Source organism: Eretmochelys imbricata, chromosome 9 (genome assembly GCF_965152235.1).
Source record: "Eretmochelys imbricata isolate rEreImb1 chromosome 9, rEreImb1.hap1, whole genome shotgun sequence".
In the NCBI taxonomy this organism is placed as follows: domain Eukaryota; kingdom Metazoa; phylum Chordata; order Testudines; family Cheloniidae; genus Eretmochelys; species Eretmochelys imbricata.
This window is the reverse complement of record NC_135580.1, coordinates 73,860,406-73,876,667: the sequence shown is the minus strand read 5'-3', so window position 1 is coordinate 73,876,667 and position 16,262 is coordinate 73,860,406. Positions and strand designations below refer to the sequence as shown.

The 16,262-nt window shown below is 38.9% G+C and overlaps 1 protein-coding gene across 1 annotated transcript in view; it reads left to right on the top strand.

Annotated features, from left to right (window-relative positions):
* The window catches only part of LOC144270678 (uncharacterized), a 17,943-nt gene extending 1,681 nt beyond the window's left edge, over positions 1 to 16,262 (top strand). The window contains exons 2-5 of the mRNA XM_077827326.1: positions 1,926 to 2,028; positions 6,556 to 6,653; positions 10,784 to 10,949; positions 14,573 to 16,262. Of these exons, the coding sequence (XP_077683452.1) occupies positions 6,583 to 6,653; positions 10,784 to 10,949; positions 14,573 to 14,689 (354 nt within the window). The 5' untranslated portion in view covers positions 1,926 to 2,028; positions 6,556 to 6,582 and the 3' untranslated portion in view covers positions 14,690 to 16,262. The remainder of the gene's footprint in view (positions 1 to 1,925; positions 2,029 to 6,555; positions 6,654 to 10,783; positions 10,950 to 14,572) is intronic.

Here is a 16,262-nt window from a genome sequence, read left to right as displayed (position 1 = left end):
TTATCTCCTGTAAATGTAAACAAACTTGTTTGTCTTAGCAATTGGCTGAACAGGAAGTAGGACTGAGTGGACTTGTAGGCTCTAAAGTTTTACATTGTTTAATTTTGAATGCAATTACGTAAAACAAATCTACATTTGTACATCGTACTTTCACTGTAAAGGGATTTCACTACAGTACTTGTACAAGGTGAATTGAAAAATACTATTTATTTTGTTTCTTGTTTACAGTTGTAAATATTTGTAATCAAAAATAATATAAAATGAGCACTGTACACTTTGTATTCTGTGCTGTAATTAAAATCAATATATTTGAAAATGTAGAAAAACATTCAAAATATTTATAATTAATTTCAATTGGTATTATTTAACAATGTGATTAAAACTGCAACTAATCAATTATTTTTATAATCGAGTTAATTTGTTTTGAGTTAATCCCTAGAGTTGACTGTGATTAATTGACTGCACTAATCAAAACACTTAAGTTATTAGGCATTTTACCTAATATAATCACATCCAACCAAACAAGACCTTTGTTTCCGTCCCTCAGGACTGACCATGCAAGCTCCTTTAATAAGTCCCCTTAACTGACTTGCTAGGGTGAGCTGAAGCTACGATATTTGTCCTGACTGATTTATGAGAGTATGCTTGGCTGCCTTTCCTCAACCTCAAACAGACTAAAGAGAGATCTGACCAGGATCCTGCCAATTAAGCACTATTTATCACAATCATTGGCATTTTGAGCAGATGCTTGTGCTCTGTACACATCCCAACACTTTGTGCGCTGTCTGTGAGAGCATCCCCAAGTATTTAAAGAATGAGGGGCATCTCTGCCCTAAGAAGCCATTTGGCTCACACCTTCTGTCACTAAGGCGTGTATGTGCATCCCAAAACATAGCAACTAAATCTCACAATACTATGCAAGAGCTAAAATTTTTATATGTCTGCCATGCTAAATTACAGAGCAACACAGCCCACTGTAGACTATCCTCAAAATATCTACAAATTCAGTACAAGAGCCATGATCTAAGGAGATGTGGGCAAAATCACACCAAAAAAGCATTACATATCCTGCACTGAAAAGAAAAACACTATGAATTGCTAAAGGAAAATTATAGCAAGTTAATGCTGCACTAAATAAAACCTGTTTTGGATGTCTTAAGCACACAGGGGCCAGCTGCAACCACAGGAGAAGGGGAAAGTGGGCTTCATTTCAGATTATAAGGGGCTTGGAAAAGTTAACTATACATTTTATATGATATGGCCCATTACTGCAGAGTCTCCATCTTATTTATTATTAATCATGTGTATAGTGCTGTTGATCTGTGCAGTGCTTTATAAACTGTATTATACATTATCTGCTGTAATGAGTTTCTAATGTAAGGTAGACAAGACAAATCAACAGCCGAGGGAAAGGAGGGAATACAGAGATTACTTGGGAGAATGAGGAAGTTTTGAGGAGGAGCTGAAGCATATGTGAGCTTGAGATAGAAAACGGGAGACTGTTCTAGGTACTGAAAGTGTAAGAAGATGAAGGGGAGGAGGGTGAGAGGAGAGGACTGGGAGGAGACTTTCATGAATGCAACATTCTGTATCTCCACAATACAGCGGGCTCAATTTTGGCCTCAGTTAAGCCTCTTCAGCACAGTCCGTGAGGTTGCACAGGTGTAAATGAGGGGGAAATTTGGCCCAACATCTGCAATTTATTTCAATAATTGTTTTTAGTTAACATCCACGGCCACTGAATACACTTATATCATGATTAATTGGCATGGTACATACTAATCTATGCAGCTAAGGATTGTAATAAAGATTCAGTGTTCTTATTCTATATTGTACCTGTATATAATGGAGAAGGAGGATCTAAGTTTTTCATAAAAGACATGTTCATGAACATACTCCACAGCATGGTTTGTTTTTAATTTCAGGAAACCGGCAAGACAAACGGAACTCGAGTCACAGCATAACCATGTGTTTGTCCCTAAGCTGGATGATAACTCAAGATATGTTTCTCAACAACGGTGGGCTAAGGTAAAAAGTGAAATATCTGCCATCTAGATTGTCACATGCTCCCACTTCAAGTGGAAATCAGATGTGATTTGTAATGCTTCAGTGTATTGGTGAATAGTATTTGTAACAGTATACATTCTGTAGGCCAGTATGTTAAACAATCAGGGCTTAAAATCTCAGTTTGTCTTCATTCATCCAGTGCTGCCTTGCATCCAAGCAGTGCAGGTCAGAGGAGGAAACAAGCCAGCATTAAAACTGCAATGAATACAGGCAAGTATGTATGGTATGTGTGAATATAATGCTTGTGAAAAACAGATGTTGAATCTGACATTCTCAGTTTATCTACAGAACAGGTACTGCGTGGACAGCCGTAGTGCAGGTTTCCACTGCTATGGTCTGTCAGTGTGTCTCAACACTGACCTCTAACAAAAGTCAGCTCAGGTTGCTGAGGAAGTGGTTTGCTTTCCAATTCACTTAACTTATTGCTTTCCTAACAAACATGAATATACCTGTATGCAGTGTTGTTGTTGCCATGTTGGTCCCACAATATACCTGTCATGTGGCAGTATATGGCAATTTAATTACTGTAAATTAAGTAAAATTGTTCGCCTGCAAATTTTAAAAACATATAAAGTTTTTCATGTACAAAATGGATATGTTCACAGATTTGATGGGCACATTTAAGGAAGCCTAGCAAGGATTTGTTCCATATTATATCTATGGTCGTATTCTGTTGTAATGAAGATATATCAGGGAAGATTCTCAGCTGATGTACTAGCATAACTGCTTTGAAATTAATGAAGCTATACTAATTTATACTTGCTGGGGGCAAGTATAAATTATACTTCCTGGCCCATCATGAAAAAAGATAATGTAATGCCTTAAAATTTGATACAATGAAATCTTGGACTAAAGCTGTATATAAGCTATGAATGTAATTAGGGTACATCTACACTACCTGCCGGATCAGCGGGTAGTGATTGATCTATCAGGGATCGATTTATCACGTCTAGTGTAGATGCGATAAATCGATCCCCGATTGCTCTGTCATCGACTCCTGTACTCCACCACAGTGAGAGGCGGAAGTGGAGTCGACAGGGGAGCAGCAGCAGTCAACCCCGCGCCGTGAGGACGGGAGGTAAATCAACCTAAGATACGCCAACTTCAGCTACGAGAATAGCATAGCTAAAGTTGCGAATCTTAGGTCGATCCCCACCCCAGTGTAGACCAGGCCTAAGTATTTCTTCCAACTGTATTTAGTTTGCCTTTCAGTTTATTGTAGGTGAAGGGCTAACCTCTGGGTAAAACTAATAGCGTGGCCCTTCTTTCTCCTGCCATGTATGTTGTGAGACTTCTCATCTACAGACGCTTCTGTGGGTGGATTAGTTGGTTTCGGCTGGCCAGCAGAGTATGCTTATGCATAATGTAATTTTGAGTTTCTCTGTTCTTCATTTCCTAGATGAACAGTCAAGCTTGTGATAGGACATATGTACCTACATACTAAAAAGTTTTGCCATAATTCATAATATAAATTCAGTTAAAATACACAGTGTACCACTGAATTAGTACTGAGGCTGGAATACTTTAAACAACCGCTTCCTGTTTTATTATTTTATCTTTGGAACAAGGATGAGTCAAATCCTAAATTCACATTGAAGTGAATATGCAGCAATCTCTTTTACTAGTTGGCTAAACTGACCTGAAGCACAGAAGTTACATAAAACTGGCCCAAGGTCACACTGTGAGTCAATGACAGAGCCAGAAAAAGAGCCCTGCCTTCATTCTGGGATACATTCTTTAGGATAGTATCTAAACATTTATATGGCACTCATCACCAAAGCGCCTCACAATCATTTTAATGAATTTTATCTTCACAAACTCTCTGTCAAACAGGGTAGATTAAAAGAGTAGCCCAACGCCATAAAGGAAATCTGTGACTGAGCTGGGACTTAAACTCCTGTGTGCTAGTCTATAGTGCCCTACTCACTAGACCATTCTTCCTATGCCAATTTCCCACTCCTGACTCTCAACTCTGTTCTCTGACCATAGACAACATATTTTCAGTAACAGGGATCACCACTTGTACTAGCCAGCAACGTAAAGAAGAAATGGCTATAGAAACTTTAACTGTATGAAATAAGGGACACATAGGAACTCACTGTATGTCCATATTCTCCATTTCTTCCATTTGGACCGGTGCATGCAAGTCATCTCATTTACAAACAACAAATCTGGCTACCTGAGAAATGAAAGCAGATAGCTGCCATGATAAATATAGTTATAAAATATTTTAATAGAAAATCATTGATCTTATCACTTAACAGAAATACATAAGGCACAGCTTTTCTTTCACCAGTAGATGGTGCTGTTTAATTTTTTTATAATTATTGCTGAATTTGGTACTACAGATGCTAGCTTTGTCTTTTCTTACTGAAGTAGTAAATAACCTACCTCTCAAATGAAAAATAGAAGTGCTACAAACTAGGGGTCCACTTCTGCAGCCCTTACTCGTGTGAGCAGTCCCACTGGAGATGTAAGGGCTAATGCATTATGCCCTCATTCACCTCCATGTTATTCTCTTACAATGAAATATTTCTTCAAATTGTTAGTTTCTAAAAACTAAAAATATAACGCTAATGCGTTAAACTATTTTTAATTAAGTTATTATAGCAAAAGAAGGCCAGATCCTAATCTATGCTATGGCCTGGTTATGATACCAAAGCAGTGAAATGGCCCTAAAAAACTGCCATAAAGGAGAAGCTAGCTGGTGAGTTTCCCATTGTGGGGAATACGCAGGTGGTGTAAAGATGGGATGGGGGCATGGCCAATGTGCACTGTAGTCCTAAAAATCCCTGCTACCGTAATAGCCCTATTTCCCTGAGCAATTAGCCAACATTTTGGGCCTTGTTGTCTTGTTTACAATAGGAGGAGAGAGTGATGATATAAGTCTGGTGTTTCTTTGGTGCAATCCTGTTTATTTACAAAGAATGTACACAAAATCCTGTTTACCTGAACACAGTAGGAACAAACAACGGGCAGTTTTCTTGCTTATTATTTGCAAACCTGCCTTTTCAGCCAGCACTGTGCTTAAAAGAAGCTCTTTTGGCTTCTTCTCAGGGCCATGTTACTTGTGCTTCTCTGACTTTCCTGACTGCTTTCAGTTGGCTTTCTGCCATTGAGAGAGATAGACACACACACACCCTTACCCACATATCTACCTGCAATCCAGTCAGTGCCCCAGCCCCTGCATTTGTAATCAGTCCAATGGAAATCCCACTTATTCTCCCTTAGTTCATTCGTGCTCAGGTTTTTCATGTGGCTGATGCTTTGGGCAGTGGTTTCTATCGTTTCAGCTATCTTATTTCATAAAGGAGCTTAATTGCTTTTTCCATTTACCCAGAATGAACGATGGTCAGCATGCCCATCAGCTGCAATGAGATATTTTATTGCCCACAGACCAGACTCGTTTCCTGGAAGCTACCAACACCCTCCAGCACAACAGCCCCATTGGCGTTACAAATTAGAATATCCCTAAGTAACTATGCCTCTGGGTGGTGATTCTGCTGCAGCTGCTAACACTCCAATAAAGATAATACTTACAGTCCTAAGAAATAGAGAAAACTAAAAGAATGGTGCCGCTGACATTAGTTGGATATTTGCCTAAATAAGGAAACCAGAACCAACCCTTTCATGTGTTAGACAAAATTGGGCTAGTCAAAACACTAGAAACTGTACACTTAGGGACACTGGCAGGGAGGTGGGCCATATAATTCTTCCCTTCAGATGCTAGTTTGTTAAGCTAACAACTTGCTGATGATCCTGACTTGTTGTAGCTTTAGAAGAGGAAACATAATTTGAGCTTGGTTGCCACTACAGAGTACATATTTTGATTCTTCAGATTGCTCCCTTTCCTGCTGCATGAAAATGATGCTCTGGTGTTTCATCATTCTCTTTTTAAGAGAGGATCTTGCTGCAAAACAAAAAGATACTGCATTAAAAAACAGCACCTCTACAATTAGTCACACATATCAGAAGACCTCCACTCTACATCCGCTTCCTTCTCTCTCTCTCTCTCTCTCCTCCATAATACAAATGATGAAAAAGAGAAACAAATGGTTTTTTTTTAAAAAAACCCAAACATTAAAATGACCTTCACTATCAGAGTCATTTTGTTGACTTTGTCTTTCATTTATACTGCGAGTAAATTAGGAGTAACTGATATCAGTGGAGTCGTATTGTTATAATACTGGTGGAAGAGGAGCATCAGGTCCATTGAGCCTTATTTGTTATGTGGAATTTACAACTATTATAATGTTAATGAATTGATAGTGACAAGGGTGATTTATACTATCTTCACAACAAATACACCAAAAGTGAGTTTTATAATTGGTAAATGAATTGATACATATACAATTGATACATATACAAGTGTAAATACTAAATTTTTAAAATCAAATGCTAGCAATCTGCACCAGATGAGTTACTTTTGTAAACATACTGTTGTGTACTTGGTGTGTAAAGCCTTCACTTCTCATCTTTCTTATACAGGATGACTGGACCACAGAGAATATTAGAATGCCAAAAATTCAACTGCAAAGCCAAAGTTTTGTGCAATCACAGTCACCTGGTGAAGTAGAAAGTTTCAGGTATGCTATGCTTTTGTCAGACCTTCTTTTCTCACTTTCTCTCCAGACTTGGTCCTTGGCTTAGAGGGTGAAAGAATCACTATATAACTTTCAGTGGTATAGGAATTGCCATACAGGATCAAATCATTAGTCCATCTAGTCCAGTACCCTACCTCTAACAGTTGCCAGTACCTGATATTTCAGAAGATGCAAGAAACCGATAGTGCACAATTTTGGAAAAACCTGTCCAAAGCGGAAGTTTCCTCCTTACTCCCATCCACCCAGGATTGGCATGTGCCTTGAAACCTGAAAGTTTCTCTCTCTTAATAGATTGGAATAATGTGACCCTTCTTTCTCTTGTCCAGTGTATAAATGTCCAGTGCTTTGTTGAATCTTTCTAAGCTTATGGCCTCAATGGCCTCTATAAGTGATAAGTTCCACTTATTTTTTTTATATAACACATAATTAGCATTTCCTCTTATCAGTTTAGAACCTTTCAATTTCATTGAATTTTCCTTATTGTTGTATTACAATAGAGTAAACAGAAGCATATGATTTACCTCCTCTAAATCATGTATTATTTTGCATACCTCTTTTTATTCATCACTCCTCTAAATTAAATTGTCTCTCATCATACTAAAGTCCCTCCATGCCTCTCTAATCATTTTCAGTGCCCATTTTAGAACCCCTTCTAGTCAGCTATTTGATCAGATTAAACTTGTACTAAGAATTGATGTAAACTAAATACATTTTATTTCTAATCATAGTTGAATTCCATTTGCTCAAGTTAGGGCTTTGCACAAATATCTGAACAACTATTCTTCATTGTTATAGTCCTTCTTTTACATCCTCATTGCCTGGTCCAGTTGCTCTTTCCATCATTACTCTGCTACTTGCTTCTTCCTTCTACTCCCAGCCTGCTCTCTCCACCGCCCCTTTTTTTTAAGGCACAAAGCAGAATCTAACTGTTCTGTGACACTTTCTTTTAAGGATCATTGAAGTTCTAATATATCTAAGTGTATTCAGGGGTTGCTATTATACCTGTTGCATTAGTATTCATTGTACTTTTGAATCTTTATATGCATATTATAATTTAGCAGCTACTCACTAGGTTGATCAGATACATTGTTTTAGAATTATGAGACTTTGGGAAAACTGGTGAGTTTTTCTCCTTTTGAACAATGTTCTTTGTCCTCTCACGACTCAAACACTGTTGTTGCAAATACTTCAGGATTGTTCTGTGCATTAATGTTCCATGAGAAATAGCACATAGGACTAAATTTACCAAGTTAGAGTCTAAATCTTCAATTACTAGGTGATCTTAGTGTTTTTCATAAATCTCTGAGGTTTGTCAAATGTTAGATTCATAGATATTTAGGTCAGAAGGGACCATTATGATCATCTAGTCTGACCTCTTGCACAACGCAGGCCACAGAATTTCACCCACCACTCCTGCAAAAAACCTCACACCTATATCTGTGCTATTGAAGTCCTCAAATCGTAGTTTAAAGACTTCAAGGAGCAGAGAATCCTCCAGCAAGTGACCCGTGCCCCATGCTACAGAGGAAGGCAAAAAACCTCCAGGGCCTCTTCTAATCTGCCCTTGAGGAAAATTCCTTCCCGACCCCAAATATGGCGATCAGCTAAACCCTGAGCATATGGGCAAGATTCATCAGCAGATACTACAGAAAATTCTTTCCTGGGTAACTCAGATCCCACCCCATGTAATATCCCATCACAGGCCATTGGGCCTATTTACCATGAATATTTAATTACCAAAACCATGTTATCCCATCATACCATCTCCTCCATAAACTTATCGAGTTTAATCTTAGGGTTAAATTCTGTTCCACCTAATCTTAGCTCTCATTAAAAACAAAAAGTTAAGTTTCTAGCCCTTTTCTTTCTGAAGCTAAATTTCAAAATAGGTGACTAGGCTTGTAAATTAATAATGGTGACTTTTCTCCAAAAATCATAGGTTTATTCATTTTGATTTTTAGGGAGGAAAAAACCACAATTCCCTCAGTTAGCTATGCTCTCTCCCCTTCTTATTCCTCCCCAACAACTGCCAGACACCAGAGCTCCTACCTCCAGGTTCTGCAGTAATAGAATCTTCACTCCCTTAACAGGAGGAAGGCAACTGGCAGCACAGTATTCTCCCCTTACAGGATTAACAGGTAGAGATATCCCTTTTCTTCCATCACTAATGGAGTGGAAAGACGAGGAAAGTCAAAAGAAAAGCATAGAAAATCCATGACACTTGTGAGCATGATGACAAATTTACTTCCTTATCTATCGCTTAAGATTAGGGTGTATCTGGATTTAGAATACAGCTGAATAGGATGAGATGATAGCAGTGCGTTACCAGAGCCATGCATAACTCCGACTTCCTTTAAGGAAGAGGAGCATAGCTATCGGCCTTTTGGCCCTTGGTACAGGCTTGCTCTCATATATAAATATACCAAAATAGTCAAGATATACTAATCAAAGATTTAACACCTAGCTAAAATAACCAGCTACATCAGCTCATTCTGTGCCCTGAGCAGATGTATGATACGTAAGAGAGTAAGAGGAGACAGAGAAGCTTCCAGTACAAACATTGTCAAACCACATAACCCAAATTTGTGGCGTATAAATTTTACGTGGCTAGACTTGCATTCATTTGAAAAATGTTGTGTGGTAATGGCCTACAATATCTCTAGCTGTCCCCATTTCTTCTCAAAAATTTCATCTCTAGTCTCATTTTTGGCTAAATTATGTAAAACCTGTATCTTCCAGCAGAGAACCTCCTGTATAACTTTTAAACAACATTATCAAAATATTAAGAAGAATTATTCCTGAAGGAAATTTATTGTTGAAAGCTGGTTTTGTAACCAGAGAGACATTGCTTCGGAAATTGAATGTCACAAAAGGTTATTAGTTATTTGACTTGATAAAGTATAATCTGGCAATTTTAGATGAAATATCTTTCCATTCAATTGGCAAATGTGAGGAACACAGAAAAATTTGGTCAGTGTTTCTTGAGCCCTGTGGTTAGTATTCTTGCTTTCATTTATTCTAATATGGACTATATTTAATAAGTATTATCTTTGTAAAATTGTTATTGTGTTGATTTTTAAAATGTGATATTAATAAATCATTATATATATCAGGGGTGGCCAAACTTACTGACCCTCCAAGCTGCATATGACAATCTTCAGCTGAACCCCAAGACCACCCTCGCAGATAGGCAGAAGCCAGAGGCAATGTGTGGGAGAGCTCATCAGGTCATGTCCCGTCCCCACCCTGACCCACCCCAGATTTTTGCAGGGTTTGCTGGCCCTGCTAAGTCACATGGTGCCACAAGGCCCCTTCCCTGCACAGCAACGGTTGGAGCCAGCAAATTAGGAGCTGCAGCTGTGGGGAGAGGCAGCAACAAACAGCTAAGAACTGCAGGGAAAGTTGTTGCTTTTGCTGCTGTCTCTCCCTGTGGAGCTAAAGCAGCGGCCCCTCCCTGCAGCTCACAGCAGTTTACCGCTGCCACTCCACATAGCGCTAACACCTGGTGGGAGTTGCAGGGAAGGGCCACTGAGGCCAAGGAAAGGGCATGCCTGGGGGGATGGAAACCTTTGAATTATGACACCCCCCTCCCCCGCTCCCGCACACTCTCAGCAGGCACCAGTCATCGCTGGCAGAAGCCCCTTCTCACCACCCCGCCAAGACCAGAAGCCCTGAGCTTCCCCCATCCTCCCACAGTCTGGTAGGTAGAGAATGGGGAGGGTCTGGGGGGCTTTGTGAGCCATACTTTAACGTAAAAGAGCTGCATGCAGCTTGTGTGCCATGGTTTGGCCACCCCTGGTATGTATTATGGTAGTACCCACAGGCCAAAATTGGGATTTGGGCCTCATTGTGGTAAGTGCCAAATATAGAGGTAGATATGGTCTCTGCTCCAAAGAGCTTACAGTCAAAGGGAACTACTCACATCCATAAACATACTTATATGCTTAAGTGTTGCCAGGAATGGGGCCTAAGAGTGAAGTGAAATGTCAAAAATAAAGCTTTTGGTGATTGTTTTAACTCAACACACAAATACTGTGTCATCATTTACAATTATTTATATTTTGTTTAGACATTGCAAATATTTTTAAACCCTGTTTGTTTAATTCTGATAGCTATATACCACATCGGCCATCAGGAAGAGCAGTTCAAATAGCAGACAGTTCTTTCAGCCTCCAATCTCCTCAGCGTAACCAGTTTGGCTATCAGAACAGTCATATTCCTAATGCGGATTATGAAGAGGACATCCCCATTCCAGCTACGTCTGGGAGGCAATTTCCTGTACGTATAAACTATCTCAAGCACACATGAAAGGTGTCCCTTATACAATCTTGCAACCTGACACTTGAGAATAAACTGTCATAATCCTGTATACATTTTATGTGGCTAGACTTGCATTCATTTGAAAAATGTTCTGTGTGCTAAAGGCTTACATCTCTAACTTCTGTGTTTTTTATCTCAGAAATCTCCTATCACTGTTCAGTCTAGGCTAGATTGTAAAAGCCCCATTTTGAGGGTTTTATCCTTGTGTGAGCTCTCTACATATGGGTAAATTTGACCTATTGTGGAGGTCAGTGGGACTACTCATATGAATAAGTGCTTAATAAAGTGAGTAACAGTTGCATAATCCAGGCTTCTGATAGAGAATCTAGAAGACCAAAAGTATATCCATCTGCTCTACGGAAACTATAATTCTGTGTTGCTGATACAGTGAGGGGAATTTTTAAAATTTCTGTGAAACACAAATACCTAACAAGCTGATTCACCAATGTGTTACACTTGTTTTGTGCCAGCATAATTTATTTATTTGGTTGGAGTTACACCAGTATGAAACTAGAGTAATGTAGTGACTGTTTCTAGAGTCATGCTTAAATCTTCAGTGGGGGTGATGTACAAATCTAAAAGGAGTGCTGTAGATACAAAGCTCTTAGTATCTAACTATGGTATATTGAGCAATTTACAAATTGACTCATTATTTACTGTTTAACTAAATTTTCCCTGAAGTGTCAAATGTGTCAAACTTTCTCCATCACTTTCTGCCCTAAAATGTTGTGTTATTGCTAGCACTGTTAAACAGCAGATAATAGTAATAACAATAGTGCTGCTAATATTTAACTCTTACATAGCACCTTTCATCCAAGGATCTCCAAGTGCTTTACAGACATTAATACAAAAGCTTCATGGCATGCTTGTGAAGGTAGCTAGGTAGGTACACATACTATAAAAAAGTAAACTTAGGCACAGAGAAATTAAATCTCTTTTTCCAATACACAGAAAGCCATTTGTAGAACTGAGCGTAAACCATGATTCACATTTCCTTGCTCTAGCCACTGAATCATTTGTAAATGATTATTTAAAACAATGTAAGGACTCCAATTGCTTCAGCAATTAATGTCAATAAAAAATTCTAAATAAATAACCTAACTAGACTCCCTTCCTGTCCCGTAGTTGTCTCTTTCAGTGGTGCAGTGTAGTGATTTGCATGTACAAACAATTTGGGGTCTTTCCATATGGAAGGTCCTATGCAAGTAAAATAGGCACAGCTCTTCATAATAGTCAACCCCCACCCTCACCCCCCAAAAAAAATCAGTAAGGGAAGGGTTTACTGTAAAGATTCTAAAAAAACTGGTTACAAAAAAATTAAGAAAAATAAAATAGTCAGAAAACCTCAAATATCTAATTGTTTTCCATTAGACACTCCACGTACTTGTCATTTATGTATATATTATGTATGGTTTCTCAGAGGTTCATTCTTAAATCTGACAGAAATCCCAACATGAATCAGGCCTTTAGAGTAGGTGCAAAGTAGAATTAATGACATTAAAGGGAGTTGGGTTGCCACCAACCAAAAGTTTCCCACCACTATTCTTAAGGACACAAGACATTTATTTTGCTGTATACGTTTGTTGTCATCAATGCAAAAAATGAGGGTCTGAAAGCTATTTCAGCCAGTTTGAATTCTGGAAGAGTTTTTCTTTCACTTAGGCATAAGTTTCGTGTAATTCCCATATAAAAAGTTGCAGACATCCCATGAAGTCCATTTTTTTCAGAAGCCTGTATTCCTATTCAAGTATTGTCTTCAATTAGTTGTTCAAAGGTTGATTGCAAAAGGGGAAAATGGTAAGAGAATGAAAAATAAGATGCCTTTTCCTCTCAAGTTTAAACTATATTTTAAAACAGTTCTTGCTAGCCGAGTGATGAACTAATTTACCTCACCCTGGCTGGGGAAGGTAGGATCTATTCTGTAGCATGATTTTGTGAAACTATGTTGCATATGTGATCACGAGTACCATGTGAAATTGTGGAACTTCGAAACAGACAGCATTTTTCGTGGACTTTTGACCAGACTTACACACTGCTCAATAATCAGGGCCCGACCAAATTCACAGCTGTGAAGAATGCGACCTGGACCGTGAAATCTGGGCTTTTGTATTCTTTTACCCTATACTATACAGATTTCACAGGGGAAACCAGTGTTTCTCAAACTGGGGGCCCCAACACAAAAGCAAGTTATGGGGGGGTTGCAAGTTTATTGTAGGGGGGTTGTGTTATTGCCACCCATACTTCTGCTCTGCCTTCAGAGTTGGGTGACCGGAAGGCGGTGGTTGCTGGCCAAGGGCCCAGCTCTGAAGACAGCACCACAGAAGTAAGGGTAGCACTACATACCATGCCATCCTCACTTCTGTGCTGCTGCTGGCAGTGGGGCTGCCTTCGGAGCTGGGCTCCCAGCCAGCAGCTGCCATGCTCCGGCCACCCAGCTCTGAAGGCAGCGCCATCACCAGCAGCAGCAGTGCAGAAGTAAGGGTGGCAATACTACGACCCCCCTACAATAATCTTGCGACCTCTTCACTACCCACTTTGGAGTCAGGACCCCTACAGTTACAACACTGAAATTTCAGATTTAAATAGCTGAAATCATGAAATTTATTATTTTTAAAATCCTATGATCATGAAATTGACCAAAATGGACAATGAATTTGGTAGGCCCATACCAATAATCTATCTTGGCAAGATATAGTGTAACATTCCAAGCTTTTGGAGAGCTTCAAAAAGACACACAAAAGGAGAAAAAAAAAACCACCACTGCCAGATAAATGTTTTCTTCTTTCCCCAAGTGTAGAATTTCCTCCCTAAAATTACACCAGCCCTAAAGTCAACAACAGACAACATTCAGTCCCAGACCAGTGACAGATTTAAGGTACAATATCGCAGAGCCTTGCAAGGACAGAAATGGGAGGCTTTGGAAAAGGTGATTTCTAGCTCTCCAGTGGGACACACCGCAGTTGCTTCAACTCCTGAAATTTTCGAGGATATCAAGATATTAGTAATTTAATTAGTTCTTAAATTCTTTATATATACTAGAGCAATTAAGTAATTTTTTTATTCTAAAAAAAAAAATTTTTTTTGTCCTCTCTCTCTGGTCTATCTGTAGAGCAGGACTCATGGTACTGAGGGAAACTTTCTTTTATTCTTTAAAACATTTCTAAAAATAGTTTATCTCTGTTAAGATGGTGACATAAGCATAATACACAATGATATGGTCTGCAGGTTTTATTGACCCTTTTTTTGGATAACCTACTTGTAGCCTCACCAATGATGAACAATACAGCTATCCCAAATTCATAGTGATAAAACCTTTACATCATACCATATCTCTATTAGCTCTTACTAACATGGTTTGGATCCTGTGTGCACTGGAAGTCAAATCATTTGTAATTTATATCAAAATGATCTCCAGATACTCCAGATGGCTAGTGTTCACAAATACAGAAACTAGTACTTAAAATGTACTTAACGAAACCTAATTTGACATATAAATATGAACAGCCACTTTTAAGAGGAAACAGTAGGAAATGTCTTGTTCAATTACCTTTATTTACATTTTAACTTCAATCTCTTTACAGAAATATGGCATACCGGAGTTTTCTAGGTCTGACAGGTTTCAGAGTGTTGCTCAACCAATGAACAATCCAAACGCTGGAAGACCTTATGAACTAGGACGCTCACAAAAATATATGTAACTACAAGAAAGCTTTATAAAAAAGGAATCATCTATGGAATATTACTCATTATAAAACAAAATTCAGGTTGTTTCTGAAAATATCTTATTTTGTTTCCTATCTGATTGATATAGTCCTAACCTTCTTTCTGAAGACTTGATTATGCAGTTGGATATCTGTTTCTAAGTAGTGCCCTAACTGTTGCATATCTGTCAAGACAAAAAGATTTTTGTGTTCACTTAATTCATTTTGTGCATGTGTGGCAGGAAAGGCCACATAAGGCCACATGCGCCCCTCCTACAGAAATACTCATGAGAAGGAAAAAGGTGCTTTTAGTTTAACCTAAAAATCCATGGGAAATCCAACATTCTTTCCTTTGAGAGGAGAATCTAGAGTCACATGGAGGAGACAGGTCATGGCGACCAATCAGCCCATTGTTCCACAAGAAATCCTGTCACTAGCTAGGGGAGGTTGGAGCAGACTCACAGTGGTCTGCATCTCAGTGCTGCTTTCCATCCCTCTCTTTCCTTTGTAGAGTTTGTTCCACAGCCATGGTGTCATAAGGTGCATTTCTACTCCCTTAAGGGGGACTGATGACATTGAGCAAAACCCATAAGGTTTTGTTTTCTGAAATTACACAGGTTCCTCAGGACAACATGGCATGTAGAATGGCTGCTCCCAGACTCCCTCCACATTCCTCATTTCCCTTAAAGCAAAAAACCTAATTACAGCTTGGGATTGTAAATTAAACCTTTAATTTTGTACATACTGACTACTTACAGAATTGGAGGGCCAAATTCTGTTCTTAGTTACCATGATGCAACCCCAATGACTTCAGTTAATTTTGCATGCGTGTTTGTGAGAGCAGATTCGGCTAGAGGTTCCAGTAAATGCAAAAGTGAAGTTCCACCAAAATTTTGTGTAAAATCCCCACTTTGTTCCATGTTTATGGATCCACTATTCCTTTCCTGGTCTGTCATAATGGGCAGATGTTTCTATAATCCAACCACTGCTGTGATCTTAGGGCCATATTCTTCTCTCCACCAACATGAAGCTATTCATTTCAGAACCGCAGGCAGAGTTTCCCTTTACTCAAAATCAGCGAGGTCAGACCTCCATAGTAATTTGGGCATAGGACAAGAGAATAGAGTTGGGGAACATGTTATGCTATAGACTCTACAGCTGTCTATTTGGAAGTTAATACTATTTCAGAGTTGACATTACCTCTGTCTGGCTCCTCTCTATGATTGCTACTGCATAGCCATGAAGGAGGCAAGTAATTATGGTCCAAATGCATGATGTCATGAGGAAAGCATTGTGTTGAGATACTGAGCTTCCAGGTGTCCTAAGATACAGTCAAATCTTGGGACATCCACTAATTTAGAGAGCTGAACCTCTGCTGTTGCATTGTGCTGCCCAATCTCTCTTGTACTTGGTCTCCCTGACATCAAGTCAATTTCCCTGATCCTAAATGTTCAACTCAAAACTCTTTAGTTTCCCCTTTAAAATATGGTTTGATTTTATTTGTAACTTGTATGAAAGACATGAAAATATAGTAGTGTAATTTCAACCCTTTGTTTAACCCTTTATAATA